We start from the raw sequence: 20,263 nt of genomic DNA, 5'->3' as shown, positions 1-20,263 counted from the left end.
TGGCACCAATTTTGGGCAAGATCTCACCGAAATTGCAAGAGATCCTGAGCACTCTGAAATATTTCAACCCATACTGGAGCCACTTCTGTGTCGGTGTTGGTGCAGGTGGAAGTGCGTGTGGGGCTGCCGCCCTGGGGGGTTTCAGCTGCCTGTGGCAGCCTCCTCAATCCGCTTAATGGCTGAGCCTGCTCTGGAACTAAGTGGCAGAAACTGGAAGTAGAATATAAAACTGGGGGAAAGGTATTGATTAGGAGCCAATCACTCCAGATATCAATGACATATATTTGTGTGAGAATTGGCTGGTATAGATGAAAGTGCTCATAAAAGATGGGTAAGGGACATAGCTCAGTAGCAGAGAACGTGTTTTGCCTGTGAAAGCTGCCAGGTTCAATCCCTGACGCAGGGCTGGGAGATGCCCCAGCTGAAACCCTGGATTACTGCTGGCAATCAGTGTTGACGGTGCTAAACTGGGCAGACCAATGCTTATACCTGTGTGTCCCTACATGATGGAAACAGGGTTAACATCAGGGCTGGCTTTTATTTATTTTTTAAAATAAAGTCTTTATTGATTAAAACGATTAAAATGAAGATTTACAAAAAAGCAATCAAGGAAAAAAGGAAAAGATAAGAAAAAAGTAAAGTAAACATACATACACAGATACAATCACAAAACATACAAATTCAAACACCCATACTAATACAAACACATTTCTCTTTCTACTATTTACATTATTTCTACTTTCTTTTGACCTCCAATTATACTTGTTGCATTATATATTAACTGGGTACTTCCGCACAGTTATTTATCTTAGTTACCTTTTTCCTTATTTTATTCATAGTCTCTATCCTATTTGTTGTTTTTTCATGTGATAATTAGTCAGGCTCAGTCTACATTTGCCAATGGAGTTCTTATTACATTATTATTTTTTAAATATTCTTCAAATACCTCCCATTCCCTACAGACATTTTGTTTCATCTGCCCTCTCATTATGCCTGTCATTTTTGCTAGCTGCATATATTCTACCATTAACATTCTCCAATCCTCTATTGTGGGTACATAGGGCTGGCTTTTATTTATTTCAAACTGCCCTTCATCAAAACAGATTCTGTGGTGGTGTGTAAAACAACAGAGACAATATTTTTGGTAGTGTGTAGAATGTGGATTTCTTATCATTCATGCCCAGATGTCAGATTATGAGACAAATATGGACCGTGCACCCTGAAGCTAGAGTTGTGAGTGCATCTGTAGTGCTTACCATGAGCTGGGAATCACAAATGTTGTTCAGTGGAGATTCAGGGGCCAAGCTTATTCTGTGTGATTTCTGGATGGTTCTTATTTTCTACATAACTGACTGTAAGAGGCAGGCGTGTGACAATGGTGTGTCCGGACTCCTTCGCGGTATGTGCTTAGTGAGTGTTCATTTTGCACAAGGTTTGTGCAGAGGTCATATGATGTCTGCTCTTTCACCAAGCCTTTAGTACTCCATGCTATAGTAACTTTCAGGTGGGGTTGTTGCAGTGCATTCTGCATGGGGCTGTCCTTGAGCACGACTCAGAAACTTCGATCTAAAATGCAGTGGCTAGAATCGATTATTGGCTTCAGTTGCCTTTAGAACCCATAGAACCCCGTTCTAAAACAGCTGCATTGGCTGCCAATTGAGTTCCATGCCCAATTTACGGTGCTCCTGTTGGTGCTTAAAGCCCTAAATGACCAAGCCCCCAAATACCTGAAAGACTGCCTCCTTCCCTGCAGTTTCTCCCAGGTTTTAAGACCACCCCCCTCGGAAGTCTGGGGGTGGGTAGGTGGAATTCCCGGTGTGAGAGATATGTCTGTCTTCTTCACAATACAGCTTCCTGTGAATACTGAACACACACCTCTTTACCCTGGTGTTTGGATCTGAGATGTGCGCTTTCAGGGACGGCCCTATTCCTGTAATTGTAATTATGTTTTAATTGTTCTTAATTTTGAATTTTAAGTTGTTGTAATCTTCCCTGGGACCAGCAGGTCAAGGGAGGTAATAAATTTGATGAGGAGGAAGATTATGGTAATTTTTCCTGATTTGTTTGCATGAATGTTTGTATGCCTCTCCACCAATCAATTATTATCCAGCATTTTGAGTTCATTTCTCCATCCCATTCATAACCAGAAAAAGTATTTTTTTAAAAAAACAACAACACACCAAACGATTTATCATGGATAGGGTCGTCGGGGGATTTTGACAGAAAGAGGAGTGGAAATTATTTGTCCCAAGTCTGGAAGGAAATTAGTCCAGTGAATATGATCCATAGTCACTGTTTTCTGTCGTCATAATGATATGCCGGTCAATTACTCCATTTGCATTATGTTTCCTTTGCAGTGAAATGAATAGTGTGGAATAATGTAGTTATAACATAGTTAATTATGCAATCAATTATGTAAAAATTCACCATAGTGAACAGGGAGACGAATAACGTAGTTTTTTGTCAGAAGCCAAACTGCAGCAGAAACAGAAACAATGGCATGTGCAGCAAATATGAATGGAAATTTATGCCTTCTTGCATCCCTAGTTATGCCAGAGTGCTTTGATATATTTTAATTGCACAAGCTTAAATTTAACTGTGCAAAGTTTGTGTGTGTGTCTGTGTGTCTAAAAGGGGTGGGAAGGGGCAAGAGATGCAGGGACCCCCAACTCAACACCCATTACTTTTTAATTTGCTCCTGTCCTGCAGCAAACTATCATAACATCCCCCTTCCCAACAGTTCTCTCAAATATACATACAGAGAGACAGACAGTTTGAGGTTTGTTTTCTCAGGCGGTTCATGTTATGGAAAAGCCTCCACGCAGGCTGCAGATGCCAGAAGTGTGCTAATGAAGAGGAATTTCTCTCAGTTCTCAGGCCTCTGCTTGGCTCTGCATTCCAGGGAGGGAGGGAGGAAGGAAGGACATGGGCTTTGGGGAGGAGAGACAGAGACTAAGAGGGAGGGACTCCTGTTCACACTTCCACAAGTTCACTGCCGGCAGAGCGAGAGGCTGGAGCGGCTGAGAAAGCTGTGCAGAAGTCAGGACAGTGAGGGAGAAAAGCACAGCACAGGACAGACAATGACAGAAGTGGGCAGGCGATATCACACCAGGTAAGCAAGACCAGCGGCCCTTTGGGCAGCCATCCTGAGAAGGAAGAGGGAGTTGGAACATAGGAACATAGGAAGCTGCCTTATAGACCTCCTTCACTTGTCATTGTCCATACGGACCGGCAGAATCCCTCCAGCATTTCTAGCAGAAAAGGGCCTTTCCTAGTCCTACCCAGAGATGCTGGGGATTCAGGGCATATTGGGCATGTAAAGCATGTGCTCTGGTTGCCACCGATCTATGTAGCTAGCATCCCCCTTAGTGACCTAGTGTGTGTTCCTGTTTGCCCTGCATCCAGTGTGCTCCCACCGCTGGCTCAAGAAGAAGTATATATACAATGTTAGTTGCAGCCCATATCTAGCCTGTTTTTGTTATTTTTTTTTAAATGAATCACAGCATTTTTATGCATTTCCCCATAATTCAGCTTCACTCTGGACAAAAGAGCAACCTAGCTGTGTTTAAAGCCAGGGATATAACCCGAGTCAGACCATTGTCCCACCTAGTTCAATATCGTCTTCTGTTCTACTCCGGGTTGCAACAGCTGTCTGAAGTTTCCAACAGGGGTCTCTTCTGCAGAGGCCACGGACTGAATTTGGGACTGTCTGCATGCAAAGTATGTGGGCTGCTGTACCAGTGAGCTTCCGCCTGTCCCTATTTATATAGACTGCCTCCGCTTTTCAGCTGTATCAGGAAGGACAAGAAAGTTTTTTGGCATACTCGAGACTGATCTGGCAAAAGTCTACTTTGCCAGAGGCGTTTGTAGAATATTAATGCCCACACTTAACTTTGCTCTCAGGGTAGAAAAGTGGCAATGGTTGAGAGAAAGAGGAATTGCAAAGGGATTTGGTGTAGATATACTTCTCAATCTGGAGGTCAAAGGTCTTGGTTTGGCAAAACTAGCAGAGTGGGAACAAGTCCACCCTAAATGAAGGCACCACATTGTACGAGAGATTTATGGGTTCCTCTTCTGCCCTTCCTTAATCTTGGGATATGTGTGGATAATGTTTTTCTTACAACGCTTGGATGGGATGGGTGTCTAATAGCTGGACGAGATGCAAATCTAGATTCTTCAAAAAGTTATGTGTAGATATACACAAAGATGGATAGATACAGCTCTACCTATTATGGAGGAATGGTTGAGAAAACTACTGTATTTCAGCTGAAATGGCAAAGTTAACATGTTTAATTAGATAAAAACCATTATTGACATTTATTAAGAATTGGAAATTTATTTTGGTCTTCTCATGTGAAAGAGAAAATGAACTTGGATTTGAAGATTGGAAAAAAATATTGGCTTATAAAAAATAGAGTAGCTGAATGTTAATGGGTAAATACTGTATTTAGCTGACAGCCAGAATCGGAAATATTTTTTAAAAAATCTTTTCCCATTTCCTTTTCTTTCTCTCTCTCTCTCTTTTCTCCCCCCTCTTTGTTCTTGTTCCCTGTTAGATTAGATTTTTAAAGTATTTATTTTATTCTGGTGTATTATAAAAATATACTTTGTACTGGGTATAAACTTTTGTATATCACCGAACTTTTGAATCTCACTGAAAATAGACCTTAAAAGGTGATGTTGTAGACATGTTGTTGGTCCTTTTGAGCATCCCAAATTGGGCTTTGGTCGTAATCTGGGGACTTGGCTAGATTGGTAAAGAAAAAGCAATTTAAAAAACAACATAATTTTATTAATCTAGATTTCCAAGACAGCCTACAAACGAGAACCATAAAACAGATCAAAAACATCAGAAACAAAAGCAGATATCGTAGTGATTTATATGTGTTGTATATGCGATAGAACACTGTGCCACCAGATGGCACTGTGGAGTCCCATCTTTCCCTTCCAGATTTCCCTGTTTAAATTTACAACGCATTTACCGTAACTGAAATGCTTCTTTCATGTGTCTAGATCAGGGGTCAGCAAACTTTTTCAGCAGGGGGCCGGTCCATTGTCCCTCAGACCTTCTGGGGGGCTGGATTATATATTTGGGGGGGGGGGTGAATGAATTCCTATGCCCCACAAATAACCCAGAGATGCATTTTAAATAAAAGGACACATTCTACTCATTCCCGAACCATCCGCAGGCCGGATTTAGAAGGCGATTTGGCCAGATCTGGCCCCCGGGCCTTAGTTTGCCTACCCATGGTCTAGATCCAGCTTGGGTCATGCCTAAATGTAACTGTTAAATATGTAGCATTAAGTGACTTATGTGTGTGCTAAGTCATTGTGGATCAATCACCACAGGTAGAATTCTAATGCAATCCAGATGAAATTCGCCACATCTAAGTCCCATGAAAAGCATTGGGACCTTAGGTAGCAGCAACTAACTTCATCCACCCACTCACTCCAAGAGGACTCCTGTCATGCAGCTAACATTTCACTGGCTCACAGCCATTTCTTTTTCCAGCCGAGACAGTTTGTACATTGGAGTCGTCAAGCTGCTGAGTAATAAAGCAATGAAAGATGGAGTGGGGTGCATTCGTGAGTCAGCTAATCTTTTGCACACCAGTTTTAGCTGCGTGTTGGGCTGATGTCAGTGAGCAGCGTGCATAACTGAGCAATGTTCCCACGACTGATAGTTCCATGTAGGATTTTGCACGTTAACACCATATAGCTGAGTTTTCCTCCCAAATATATATTACAACCACTGGGCTCAGGAAGCTGTTAGATCTGTAGTTCTTATTGGATTCTCAGTTCACGCTGGGCCAGGTGGGAGTGGCTCTTTGGTTTTTTTGTGGCACCTTAAGGACATCCAAACTCACCCTGCTAAGTAAGGTTGAGTAGTGGAGAGTGTTGCCTAGTTTCTGTGGTATCCAGGAGTGCCAACTTGGCCCCACGACTGTGGGTGCCCAGGGCTGTGGGTGCCATGCAGCGTGTATGGCCCTGGCATCGAAATGTGTGGGTGCTTGGGCATCCAGGGCCCCAGGGAGCTGGCGCCTATGGTGTCATCTTCCTACCATTATCAGTCTTCTGGTTTAGATTCTCCACTAAGTTTTTGAGGAAGTGCAGACTTCCTAGAAACAGGGGTGTAAAGGTAAAGGTGCCCCTGAACATCAGGTCCAGTCATGTCCGACTCTGGGGTTGCGGCGCTCATCTCGCTCTACAGGCCGAGGGAGCCAGCGTTTGTCCGCAGGCAGCTTCCGGGTCATGTAGCCAGCATGACAAAGCTGCTTCTGGCGAACCAGAGCAGCGCATGGAAACACCGTTTACCTTCCCGCCGGAGCGGTCCCTATTTATCTACTTGCACTTTGATGTGCTTTCGAACTGCTAGGTTGGCAGGAGCTGGGACCGAGCAATGGGAGCTCACCCCATCGTGGGGATTCGAACTGCCGACCTTCTGATTGGCAAGCCCTAGGCTCTGTGGTTTAACCCACAGCGCCACCTGGGTCCCAGAAACAGGGGCAGAAAATCACTAAGTTAAACTAAGCCCCTGCCCTGAAAGGAGGTATACTGTTTCCTCCTTAGCCATCTTATCTTCACACCATCATCATCAGGTAGGATCTGTGCAAAGCTGCAGTGTCACCATAAAGTGCAATACTGTACATTTAAAATTTACATGTGGATGAATCATGAATTGTAGAGTTGGATGGGACCATGAGGGTCTAGTTGAACCTCCTGCAATGCTGGAATCTTTTGCCCAATGTGGGGTTCAAACCCACAACTCTGAGATTAAGGGTCTCATGCTGTACTGACTAAACTACTCTCACTCCTATCTAAGACCTTTTCATTATTACCTTAAATCCCATTGGTTTCAGTGGATCTATGCTAAGTACAATTTGGCACTGTATCCAATACTCGTCATGTCCATTAACTTCTGGGGATCTACTCTGAATAGGATTCACATTTGCTACAACCCTAAACCTGGAGTCAACTCATGGTATATTTCTCCCCAGTGACCCAATAACTTCATCCTTATCTTGTCTCAGTAGTAGTCTTTACAACAGCCCTCTCTGTAAAGTAGGCCAGTATTGTTATTTATTTCCATATTGGATATGAAGAGCTGACGCTCAGCTTGTGGTTTAATTGAGAACTGAACTACATGAATAATTGCAAACACAACATTTGGAACCCTGTGAAGGTAAACACAGGTATTGTACTTCAGTGGAGGGAGGGGGAGCTGCAGCAGAAAGATGGCAGAAGGGGAAAGCATTAAGCAAAAGGGTTCAGCACTCATTCTTCCCACGCCAGCACCTCTTCTCAGCTCTAAGTCAACTGTTCCTCGAAGGAAGGGGACTGTGGGAGTTTTGCTGCGCACACTTGTGTGTAATGTGTAGCTCAATAGTTCTTCAGCCACAGCACATGTAGGAAGCTGTAGCAGGATCAGAGCAGCAGAATGTTTCTGAAGATGGTTGGTAGAAAGGCGAAAGAGGGTTTTACTAAACGGTCTCAATTTAATGAAACCTCCAGATGTCCTTCTGTTGTGTATTTGTGATGGTTTTGCGCTAGTGTATTGTGCTAGATTGATCCTACTTTTGTGCTTGCGCACGCAGAGGTTTGGGGGTTGACAGACTGCTCCATTTCCAATCACAGGTAGGTAGCCGTGTTGGTCTGACGTAGTCACAACAAAAGAAAAAAAATTTCTTCCAGTAGCACCTTAGAGACCAACTAAGTTTGTCATTGGTATGAGCTTTCATGTGCATGCACACTTCTTCAGATACACTGAAACAGAAGTCACCAGACGCTTATATATAGTGAGAGGATGGGTGTTACTCAGAAGGATGGTAGGAATGGGTGATTGACTGACTGTTAACGGCTGCAATTGGTCTTACAGGAAAAAGCAAGGGGTGAGATGGCTAAAGATAGTTTTATCATGTACTGTATAATGAGATAAGAATCCAATGTCTTTATTCAGACCAGGCCTCTCCATGGTTTTAAGCTTGGTAATAAGTTGCAGTTCAGCAACTTCTCTTTCCAGTCTATTTCTGAAATTCTTTTGTAATAAGACAGCTACTTTGAGATCTTGTATAGAATGTCCTGAATGTATCTGAAGAAGTGTGCATGCACACAAAAGCTCATACCAATGACAAACTTAGCTGGTCTCTAAGGTGCTACTGGAAGGAATTTTTTTTATTTTGTTTCATTTCCAATCAGTGCATGTCCTGTCATTTCCTACTGAAATCCTGTAACTTTTCATACCACAAATGTTCTAGGTTGTTGCTGCTGTTCTGTCACATGTCTTTTGGGGGGCTATGGCACAAGAGTATCCCCCCAATAAAGCAGCGCAGAAAAACCAGCCCTGGGAACTGTAGTTTGTTAAGGGGACCCTTCATAGAGCCCTAACCCTTCACAGCATTCTTAACCATCTACCGTTTCCAGGATTCTTTTGGCGAAGCCATGGCTGCATCATAGTGTTATGAGAGTGTTTTAAAGGCATGGTCAGGTGGAATTCAAAGCCACTTTTAATTGCCCATGGCTTTGGGTGGTGATAGGTGCACATCTCTATAGTTTGCATAACTATCTGGGAAGGGCAGGGTATAAATGTCAATTAATAAATAAACTTCTGAGGTTAAAGGCTGAACTAGATTTGATTATATTCCAGTATCTAGCCCTTGTTGGCATTATCTTTTTAAGCTGGTTCTGGGGACTCTGAGCCAGATCAGGAGTCTTTTTATCCACAGCAGATAGCAGGTATTTGGCAGTTGGTTCCAGTTAAAGCCCACTGACTTGCCCAGTTCCCTAGTGCCACAGTCCCAGTTCACCCCCCTCCCCAGTGCAGGTAATTTGATTTTGAAAAATCACTCACGGGAACGTTAACCTTTTCCTTCCCCTGCTCCTCTTTCTCTGCCTTGTCCTCCTCCTTTCAGCCCACCCACCTGCCCTTTCTCAGCCTTCTAGGGGGCTATATTTGTGCTTTTCCTTTGATAGTTTGTGCTGCTGGCTCCCTTAAGGGCAGCGCTCTCTCTCTCTCTCTCTCTCTCTCTCTCTCTCTCTCTCTCTCTCTCTCTCTCTCTCTCCTCTCCCTCTCCCTCTCCCTCTCCCTCTCCCTCTCCCTTTCCCTCTCCCATAAACTTAAGGCTTGATAAAGAAATGTGCTGACTCTGGGCTGGGGGAACTGACCCACCTTTTCATCTCAAGACCGTTTGGGGTTTCCCTTCCACCAACGGCTGAGCGGCTGAAGAATCTCTCTGTATATGTGTCTCTCTGTACTGCAAACTTTTAAAAAAATACATGAGTCTGAGTCAGAGAAAGAAAGAGTTTGGTTGTGAAGGGCAAGAGAGAGCTAAGAGTCTGTAAGTTGCCGTTTGAAAGACGCAGGAGGGAGAGAGAAACTTGAAAGTTAAACCTCCACGTGGCTAAATCCAGTTTACCCTCTGTAATCAAAAGACACACACATTTTTTTAAAAAAAATGTTAGTCCATGAGTGGCACTGAATACTGCCCTTTTTGTCTGAAATGTGCTAACCTGCTTTACAGCGTTGTTGCAAGGATTGCATGAATACCCCCAGCCAGCATGGCCAGTGGTCAGAGATTATAGGAGTTGTGAAAGGCCATGGGTGCCCCATCCCTGAGCGAAATGTTTGCAAAAGGTTCTTCCAAATATCTTTAACGGGCAAAACAAAAGACTGTTCTCCAGCAACGATATTGGGATATGTCCTTGGAATATGGGGAATCTTTTAGACATAGGCACTTTCTTTTAGTCTCGAAGACAACATCAACATCGCTTATTCTTGAAGACAAGACTAAACACAGTGATGTTATCAATTAGCAGCTACATACAACCCTCTCACTCGGATTCTCTCGGGTTCGTCTCTAAACTCCCATCCCAATATGCTTCCTGTAAGGAAATGTCTCTAAATTACTGCAATCGCTACACAGCCTTTCTCACAAAACTTTCTCACAAGAGGTTTCTTCCATTCTTGCGAAGTTATTATGGCAGATAATTTCTCTAGGAACTTTATAGCATGGCAGAATTGCTCTACGATTCTCAGCTACAGTTCATCCCTTGTTTTCTGTAAGATTCATTAAGCATTTGCTGGTCCTAAAGCAAAACAGGGCCCTTTCAAATAAACAAGTTGTTGTTTTTATCTCAGTAAGACAAAATTGTTACTCTGCTCTGTAGTAGACCTTGCATTACCCTAACAATTGTTGTGCAATGCTTTGTAAAAGCAGGAGTGCTTGATTATGGATCAGCCACCAGGGTTTAAAGGTGGAGTCGTCCCTCAGCTGGGACCTCTGCCACAACCCTGCCTGATGGAGAGGTCTCAATTTCAAGGGAGGGACAGAAGCCCCATACAAGTTATTAGATATGAGAAGAAGGAAGAGGTCTAAGCTTCAAACAGTGGTTCATTCCACTTGCAGTTGTAATCTACACCTCCAACCAGGCAGATCATGCACAACTTCTTAAAAGGCAGGTTTATTTTTATTTATTTAATTTATATACACAACAATAGGCTGCTTTTTGTGGCATAGTCAACCCACGGCAGCTTACTGCAGTACAGAAAAAAAATATGCACTCATCTCCCTGATTGTTCCAATGAAACAGCTTCTTTTAGGCAGTCTCATCGCAGCTGAAAAATGCCTTCCACGTGTCGAAGTCATGCATCCACACATCCACATTTACTTTTGCTCTGTGCTTTCTAGACGCAGGTCTGGGCTTTCCATGTCTGAGCTGGTTTTTTTTACCACTGAAGTCTGCGGGAAACCCAATTGCTATTTGCTCCAAATGAGCAGTAAAACAATTCCCTACCGAAAGAGCCAGGATGGAAACCAAACAAAAAAAACCTGCGTGGATGCAGATCTGCAAAGCTCAGACCTAGAAACATGGCACAGAAGGAAGCATGGACAAGCCTTTAGTCATGCCCATTCATTTCAGTGGGACTACTCTGAGCAAGCTTAACATTAGGTTCACACACCCCCAGCTTTCACTTGTTGAATTTGTTTTGGAAGGGAAACAAAGGAGCCCCAGTCAGCCTCTCTTTTCACTCCCCCCCCAAACCAACACTCTCCCCCCCCTAACCAGGTGTTCCCACACTTAAAACTGATGGCTCTACCCCACTCCACTCCCTGCCACTTCAGTTCAAATATGGAAGAACTCTTTCACATCCTTGCCCAGCTCCACACCTGATAGAGCCTCCAAAAGGGCCCAGGAAGGGCCATAGCAACTTGGCTAGCTTGGTGCTCCCAGGCTGTAGAGCCTCCTTCTAAAAAGAGTACTGTACTGGAATTCATCTCAGGCACTTTGACCGGCTGCAAAAAAAAAAAAAAGAGAGAGAAAGTTTAGTTTCATTCAAGAATCCCACGGGCCATTCATTCGCATGGCTCCCTGAATATTGCCACAAGCCGGCCTCATCTCAGGATGAAGTCACAGCCAAAGACATCTGCTTACAGTTAGGAGACGGAAAGGGTTATTTATAGTATTTTCATTCTTCCCTTGTGGCAACTGAGTGGAAGTCCAAGTTGCGGGGGCGGGGGGGGGGCTCACTGGGACTTAAGATGTAACTGTTGCATTTCACAAGCTGAGGGGCCTCGTGCCTTTACAGGGAGTTCCTTAAGACCATCTTAAATTCTGTTCCCCAGTTGCTCTCATGCTCCCAATTTCCTGCCTGGAGCCCTCACTCCCTCCTGCCCTGGAATTTTTCTCATGGTTCTCCCCAGTTGCTGTCCTTGCAAGCGTGTGAAACAAATTTCCCACCAGACAGCTGGCAGGCTCTGAAAGAGAAGGCTCTAAACCAAATGGTGCTTCAGAAAGCCTGTATTTGGAGTCAATCCTGTGAAAATCACCCCGTTTGAAGGTGGCAATCACAGCCACCTCCAATATGTCCCCCCCCCCAAAGTCCTGTCGTGAGCTTGTGTTGTGCATTCAACTTTCTGAAACTACAGTGTACTGGGGAAGCCCAACATGCCATTCCCACATTAATTCTGTGCGAGAAGTTTGCAAATAGGTGCACTGTCAAGAGTTCACAGGGAGGAAGCTCACATGATACCATGCAGCTTTTGTATACACTCCAGATCTTGCCCTTAAGCATTGACTCGGCAGCGTGGCAATCTGCCCACAGAGGAGGTAGCTAGATTAGAAGCGATAATGTGCATATGGTAATGTATAGGAAGTTTAAATAGGAATACAACACCTCTCACCGTAGTGGGGAAGACTGTGACCAGGTGAGCTGAGTACCTGCTGAATGTGCTGTCCCCCAGATGCCAATGGTTGATGGGCAAATCTCCTCCTGCTGTCGGTTATTTGGTTCTTGACCCCTTAAAATGGATTTTGATTCAACAGCCTTTCCAAGGACTGCCCTTTGCAAAATAGGACACATGGCTGTTGTTGTTGTTGTTTAGTCATGTCCGACTCTTCGTGACCCCATGGACCAGAGCACGCCAGGCACTCCTGTCTTCCACTGCCTCCCGCAGTTTGGTCAGACTCATGTTCGTAGCTTCGAGAACACTGTCCAACCATCTCGTCCTCTGTCATCCCCTTCTCCTAGTGCCCTCAATCTTTCCCAACCTCAGGGTCTTTTCCAGGGAGTCTTCTCTTCTCATGAGGTGGCCAAAGTATTGGAGCCTCAGCTTCAGGATCTGTCCTTCCAGTGAGCACTCAGGGCTGATTTCCTTAAGAATGGATAGGTTTGATCTTCTAGCAGTCCATGGGACTCTCAAGAGTCTCCTCCAGCACCATAATTCAAAAGCATCAATTCTTCGGCGATCAGCCTTCTTTATGGTCCAGCTCTCACTTCCATACATCACTACTGGGAAAACCATAGCTTTGACTATACGCACCTTTGGCTGCTAGTGTGAAGGGCAATAGCCAGCATTGTGTATTGGAGCCTCAGCTTCAGGATCTGTCCATCCAGTGAGCACTCAGGGCTGATTTCCTTCAGAATGGATAGGTTTGATCTTCTTGCAACCCATGGGACTCTCAAGAGCACCATAATTCAAAAGGACACATGGCTACCCTAGACTAAAGTAAAAGGTAAAGGACCCCTGGACGGTTAAGTCCAGTCAAAGGTGACTGGGGCTGCAGCGCTCATCTTGCTTTCAGGCTGAGGGAGCCAGTGTTTGTGCACAGACAGCTTTCTGGGTCATGTGGCCAGCAAGACTAAACCACTTCAGGTGCAACAGGACACTATGACGGAAACTAGAGTGCACAGAAACGCCGTCTGTCTCCCCACCACAGCGGTACCTATTTATCTACTTGCACTGGTGTGCTTTCAAACTGCTAGGTTGGCAGGAGCTGGGACAGAGCAATGGGAGCTCACACCGTCACAGGGATTCAAACCATTGACCCTCTGAGGCTCAGTGGTTTAGACCACAGCACCAACAGCATCCTAAACTATAATCCTATGCTCAGACATGGGCATGTATATTTTAAGAATCCCAAAGTCAGAAGATATGCTCTGGGTGTTATTGCTGTAGTAACCATAAAACTGACTGGTATATTTATCTTCTAAGAAAGATAAGATGGTGCAATCTTTAATATTTAAACATCAGGTGCATTTATGCCTGACAAACTGTCCGTGTCCACTTGGCTTTCTGATGGGCAGGGATCTCTCCAATTTCAACCTCATTTTAAAAGTTGCTTTTGCAGCTTTAGTGCCTAGTGTTTCCCTGTTCCCTGGAAACAGACATCCCTTGCTTCCATCTGAGTGCTCAGCTCCATTCAAATCAAAAGCAAAAAGTGGTATTGGGCATAAAGATAAATGCTCATCCACACTTGTGCTTGTTCCATGCCTAGAAAGCACGGGGCCAAGAGGCTCTGGATCAAGGATGCAATGGTTGCTGTTTTTAAAAGGCACAACTGTGCCAACCTTTGTTGCCGGTCGTAAACAGATCACCTCTTGATCTCAGAGTTTAGTCTTTATCATAGAATGAGGAGGTGCCTTGGAAGTACTGTAATCTAATCCACCCCCTGATGAAAACCAGGGATCTTGCAACCACAGCACCCCAGTAAAAGAAATCTCTCAACTACCCATAGCAGCCTGTTCCCCAGCTGAGCAGCTTTTACTGTGAAGGAAGCTCTTCCTGATGTTTAGCCGTAATCTGCTTCCCTGTGAAGAAATTAGTCCGTGATGAGGTGCACTGGGTCTGAGAGGAGCCATCCTTTAGCCCCAGCAAGCGTGAGTGGAGGCCTTGTCTGGCTCCTGACCCCAAGATCCGGTGAGTTATTTTCAGTCATCTTCACCAACCACCCTTTTCCGTCCTGCAAGGTGTTCCTTCATGTTCCCGCCATTTGGGAACATTTCAGGGAAACAGATGGGAGGAGGGCCGAGCAGGACAGGAAGGGGCAGCGGAAACATGTGCATCTAGATCCTTGTGCTCCAAGCTTCCTCCCCGTTCCCAAGGGAAGCTGGGAAAAACAAAAAAACACCCAATGCTGAGTCAAAATATGTGTCACTAGGGGACCAGTGACGCTAAATGTTGCTTCAGTGCAACTGTTTACAGGTATGAGCAGTTTACGCCAACGGGATGAAAGAACCTGTCACTTTCAGTTGCTCACTATCTCTAAGTGCCCGAGTCTTAAACTGAGACCATCAGTTTAAGTTTCTGCATCAGTTTGTGATTTGTTTGTTTTTAAGCTCTTGTAGAAACTCAGCAGCGTCTTACTGCACATTTCTTATAATATACACTATGATGTTGTTGTTGTTGTTGGAGGAGTTCTTTACAAAATTTGGAAATGCATAGATTTCAAGGACAGATTGTTTTGGGTAAATTAAAGGTAAAATGTGAAAGGAACAGGATTTGTCCTCTGTTCATGGAGAAGGAGCAGGATTTAGAGGAAGAGCTGTAGTTCAGTGACAAAGCATCTGCTGTGCACACAGAAGGTTACAGCTTCAGTCCCCGGCAGCACCTCCTGGAAGGGCTGGGAAAGATTCCCTGTCTGGAACCTGTTATAAATAAAATCTGGCCTTATTCCCTTATGGGGTACATAAGAGCCTTTGCAGAGTTCTCCATCGGTAGGAGGAAATAACAGAGTCAACCAGAGAATATTGAGAAGCAAAGCAGCTAGTAAGTTTGATCCAGAAGCGTCATAATACATCACAGAAAAGGGGCGGTCTATGAAAGAAATATGAGTCCACATTCAGAATCTAAGGGCAGCCAGTGATCTCCAGTCATCAGGCCATAAATCTGAGTCCGTTGTTTTTCATGTCTGTTAATTTTCACTTGACAGGGCAATTTCCTACATCACATGCTTCCTGTGATTTGAACCCTGGTCTCCCATGTTCTCATCTGACACTCTAGCCCAGTGATGGGCAACCTTTTGAGCTTGGTGTGTCAAAATTCACCAAAAAACCGAGCATAACTCAGGTGGTGTGTCACTTCAAGAAGAAATTTCACGATATTTATAGTTTAAATAACAAAAATGTATAATTGTAATATATAACTGTATTTAATAAACCAAAAACTAATTATTTAACCAAACCAAAAACCCCTTATTTATCACAAAGTGCCCAGAGTTGTTGAGCTTTTTGGGGGGAGCTGCTGACCAAAATTTTGAATTTTTGGGGGGTGTAAAAGTTGCTTTGCTTTTGGGGGGGATGCCCCCAAATCTGCTGCGTTTTTTGGGGGGGAAAGAGAACAGAAATAAATACCTTCGCTGGAACTAACATGCAGCTCCGACATAGTCTGCCAAAGCGCCAAAAAAACCCCAGCACAGAACGGGTTAAAAAACCAATCTCTGGCTACCAGCAACAACAACAAAAAAGGATCCGGGTTTTAACAGCGGAGACAAGCTGTAGGAGGAGCGGGAGAACAAATGGGGGAAAACAACAACAGCGCGAATGGGCCGATGGGGCTCATGCCAGCAGTGAGGGCTCTGCGTGTCACGTCTGATACGCATGTCATAGGTTCGCCATCACTGCTCTAGCCTTATAAACAAGTCAGACCATTGCGCCATCTAGCTCAATATTGTCTGCACTGATTGGTAGTAGCTTGATGTATTGATACATCACCCATGACCGGTATGATGGCTGTTTCACCTGGCACTATATTGCGAGTTAAACTGCCACAGCTCCTGAGTCCCTCTGCCACCAGAGCGCTTGGCTACTGCTGCGTGGCTGCCTTCGAGAGGATCGGTCCCAGCCCTGCAAGGCACTGGGATGAAGCCAGCTTAGCTTGCTCAGCGGGAGCAATGGTGATTTCAACCCAGCGTCTCGTGGGGCTGGCCCAATGTAGGTTGTTTCTTCCTCCCTTTCAACATCACAGCGTATCACCAGATTGCCAGATTGTGATGTTTGGCTGGTGATACGCAGCGATGTTGGAAAGCTGGCATCGCCCAGCCCTAGTAATAGCTCTCCAGGCTTTCAAACAAACCCTCTCTCCCAGCCCTATCTGGAGATGCTAGGGATTGAACATGGCATCTTCGGCATGCAAAATCTAAGCCTTACCACCCTCCATTAATTTGTCTTGTCCACTTTTAGACCTTTTAAAGTTGGTGGCCATCACTACATTTTGTGGTACTGAATGCCACTGTGTGGAGGCGTATCTTCTTTCCACCTGTCTGCTAACGTTCAGCCGTCTTTTGAGGTCCCCATGTGGATGGAAAACCTTTCTCTATCCACTTATTTCAAACCCATGCATAATCTTGTAAACCTCTACCATACCCACATTTTCTTCCAAACAAACTCTGAACATCATAAGGGTTCCTCATAGGGAAGTTGCTCCAGCTCCCTAATCATTTTGCTCTGCCCTTTCCCACGCCTTTCTCAGCTCTACAATATCATTTTGGAGATGAGCCGAGGATGGCTTTCTCATTTGTCACCACACAGCAGCAGCACTGGTCCCATTAAATCCCTGAAGTTTTCTCCCTGGGGTGTTTCATACAAGAGAGGTAACAGTACGACTGCCTATTTCCCCTGCTGGAGGGAGGGCTCATAAGCAGCTGTTGTGGCCTCAGCTGAACTCACCAACGGCAGGATGTGTAGGCATTAATCCCGCTCCCCTTTGATTCCAACTTGCATTTGACGCAAGTTCTTGCAAGAAACAGCCTTAAATTCCAGGGAGCCAAGGCTGGGTGATGGCCTTTCTTGCTCCAGTAAGCCAAGCGACCTCTGTGGGTCTGTGGATTCTGGAGTACTGGATGCAAGTGCTAAGCATAAGAACACAAGAAGAGCCTGCTGGATCAGGCCAATGGCTCATCTGGTCCAGCATCCTGTTCTCAGGACCTGAGCACAAGTGCCTTCAGTTTTGATCTTGGCTTAGTTCCAGAAGAAAACACGGGTACTGCAGTCAAAGTGCTCCAGAAATGGCAGAGGGGGCCAGCTATTTAGTGAAAAGGCAAGCTAATAGAGCCTGTCCTTGCTGTGCCTGACATGAATGGTCCTAGCAGGGCTGGATCAATATATTTTGCTGCCTGAAGCAAAGTATGAAATGGCACCCTCCCATTCCACATACAGAAGTAGTGCAGACTGGCAGCTGCATCAACACTGGTGGTGGATAGCCTTCTTTACCAGACCCAAAGGCAGCAGCCTGTCTTAGTGGGTTCAGGGCAGGTCACATAGCACATTCAGCTTTGTCTAAAATCTTGTTGCTGTTCCTTGTCCTCCCAGCATCTGCCACTTGAGGTGGCTGCCACACTCTGCCTGGTTTCTGGAACATGGATGACCAGGTCCAGCTCTAGTTTTCAGAGGGCCCTTGCGCAAGGCACCCCTCATGGGTCACCTTCCCTCAGGGAGCTCGTCTCTTCCCCAGCTGTTGCTCTTCCTGCTCATTGCAAGTCAGAGAGCCATCCCCAGGGACAACAGAGGGAGGGGTATCCTACCGTCCTCCACTGGGGTACAGGGGCCCTGACTGGGCCACAGCAATGCGTGGCCGGGTCCTGCTAGTATAATTATAAAATACAATGTAATGACAACAAGCTAGTTAAAAAGAATATGTCAAACACATTTAGATAGAACCATATGGTTAATGTATGGTTTATCCTAACAGCTGCCCAGTGGCCATCATCACCTGTACCTTCATCTCCAAAGGCCTGCCTGAAGAGGAAGGTCTTGGCCTGCCAGCAGAAGGATAACAAGGAGGAAGCTAGCATAACCTCTGATGGGAGGGAATTCCTCTATCTGGGGGCAGCCACAGAAAAGCCCCTCTCTCATGTCACCACCAGTCGTGGCTCTGATGTTGATGGGACCAAGGAAATGTGCTCACCCAAGGATCTTAGCATCTGGGCAGGTTTGGGCAGGGAGATATGATTGTTCAAGTAGCCTGGTCCCAAGCCATATAGGACTTTAAAGGTCATAAAAAGCACTTTGAATGGTGCCCAGAAATGGACAGTAGCCAGTGAAGTTGTTTTAACAGAGGAGTAACATGTTCCCTGTAACTGGCCCCAGTCAGCAGTATGGCTGCAGCATACTTGACTAGCAGAAGCTCCCAAACCCTTGCAAAGACAACCCCACATAGTTCATGTTACAGTAGTCCTATCTGGATGTAACGAGGGCATGCGTCCCCATGGACAGATCGGGCATTCTGCTGGTCCCGCCCCATGGAAAAGGGGAATAGATGCAGTGGGGGTCTGCTGGGCTATGGGACCTCAGCAGATGCCTGGCCATGGAGTCTCTTGGCAGCAGCCATCAGGAAAACAGCAGTCCACAGGGCACAGCTGCCTGGGGTAGAATTTACTATGGCCAGTCCTGCTCTGGGAACTTTCAGCTCTAGTGTTCTGTCCTTCCAGCCCTAATTCCCCTCCAATCCTCTTAGTGATGTTAAGACCAGTTTCTGGAAAGATCGGGCACTTGGATAGAGTCAGGTAGCTCTGGGAGGTTCACACAACTATGTTGTCGTTCTTGCTTTATTTAAGAAGTGGCTTAGCTGAGCTTTGCCCTGCCTTGAGACAATCCTCTAACAAAGCCAGTCCCTTCATCCGCCTGCTTCCCTCTCCAAAAACTTGATAAGTGCAGAGGTAATTACAGTAAAGGCAACGAAACATGGGACTTTTTAGTGGAATTGGCCGGGATATGGACTCCTGATCCAAACCTAATTTGCAAATGAAGTTTGGTGATCCAAACCACTTCCAGTCCCACCTTCTCTTGGCTTTCCTTCCCAGAGCTACCAACGCTCAACTTGCCAATAGTTTTAAACCATTTAAGGGTGATACAAGTTTAACAAGCGTGCACAAAATTTTATGGGGTGGTATTGCTAGGGGATAGCCAAGGATACCTAAGACCAGATTTTTTTGCACAAGTAGCAAGATCTATTGATCTTTCCCTACTTTCTTTAAACTTAAATTTAAAAAAAGAAGCTTTGCTTGCTTAAAAGTCAGCTTTCCCTCTGAAAGTCAGCCTAAATTTGCATCTGCATATGAATTAACACCCGCAAATATAGGGTTGCCATATGTCTGGAATATGGCAATCAAAAGCAGTGTCTGGGCGAAAATCGCTAAAAATGTCCGGGAAAATATGGATTATGACAACTCGTGTTGGAAGTCTAGATTTTGCTAAAAAATAAAATAAAAAAACAGCTCAGTAACTTCATTTTTCTTTTTCTTTTCTGCTCAACAACTTTGGGCAAAATTAAGAAAAGCTCAACAACTTTCATGTCCTTTCATTTTTTGAAATACAGTATAGCAACCCTAGCAAATGTGTCATGGGCCTCTTTGAAGCACCTGGCCCTGGTGTTTAGCCAAAAAGGCCCCATAAATGGCTTACAAAAAACAGTACTAAGACAGCCTATGAAATCAGGCTCACAATTTTAAAAGATATAACACATGAAGAAGACGGAAATAGGAGGGAGTTTGGGGAAACCAAGCAGAAGTTCTTCAAGTTACATTTCATTTCAAGTTCTTCAAGTTACAGTTGATTCGTTTGTGAAATGTTGAAGGGCATTATTACATTTATATAATGGTTTTTGCCAACCAGATGCCCTCCACTGTAACACAATCCCATGCCAATGAATGAGACTCACCCACTTCAAAATGTACCTCCCACAGTGCACTTGATATGGTAGCGCTAAGAAAATGGCAGAAGGAGCAAAGGTGCAATGGTAGGATCTGTGAACACCAGGATCAGCAGATTTGATGCTGAGGGCAGCCACGCACGCCATCCCCTTTTCTCACTTAAATCCTCAGACCTCAGTGGTGAAGCTTCATACCCCACACTTCCTGATACAGGATAATAATAATAATAATAATAATAATAATAATAATAATAATACATGATTTATACCCCATCCATCTGGCTGGGTTTCCCCACTGAGGACAAGGCCTCACTTCAAAGAAAGTGAAGGCATATATAAAC

The 20,263-nt window shown here is 44.9% G+C and overlaps 1 protein-coding gene across 2 annotated transcripts in view; it reads left to right on the top strand.

The window, feature by feature from the left end:
- The window catches only part of SH2D3C (SH2 domain containing 3C), a 72,014-nt gene that overhangs the window by 6,592 nt on the left and 45,159 nt on the right, over nucleotides 1-20,263 (top strand). Inside the window, exon 1 of one of the 2 annotated variants that reach the window (XM_060270588.1) lies at nucleotides 2,974-3,112. The exons of the other annotated variant lie outside the window; for it this stretch is intronic. Coding sequence (XP_060126571.1) covers nucleotides 3,081-3,112 — 32 coding nt within the window. The 5' untranslated portion in view covers nucleotides 2,974-3,080. Of the gene's footprint in view, nucleotides 1-2,973; nucleotides 3,113-20,263 lie in introns of those variants that run through there. 2 annotated transcript variants of the gene reach the window in all.

This window comes from Zootoca vivipara, chromosome Z (assembly GCF_963506605.1).
Source record: "Zootoca vivipara chromosome Z, rZooViv1.1, whole genome shotgun sequence".
Lineage (NCBI taxonomy): Eukaryota > Metazoa > Chordata > Lepidosauria > Squamata > Lacertidae > Zootoca > Zootoca vivipara.
Note: the sequence above shows the minus strand (reverse complement) of the source record. Positions and strands in the feature narration are given on the sequence as shown.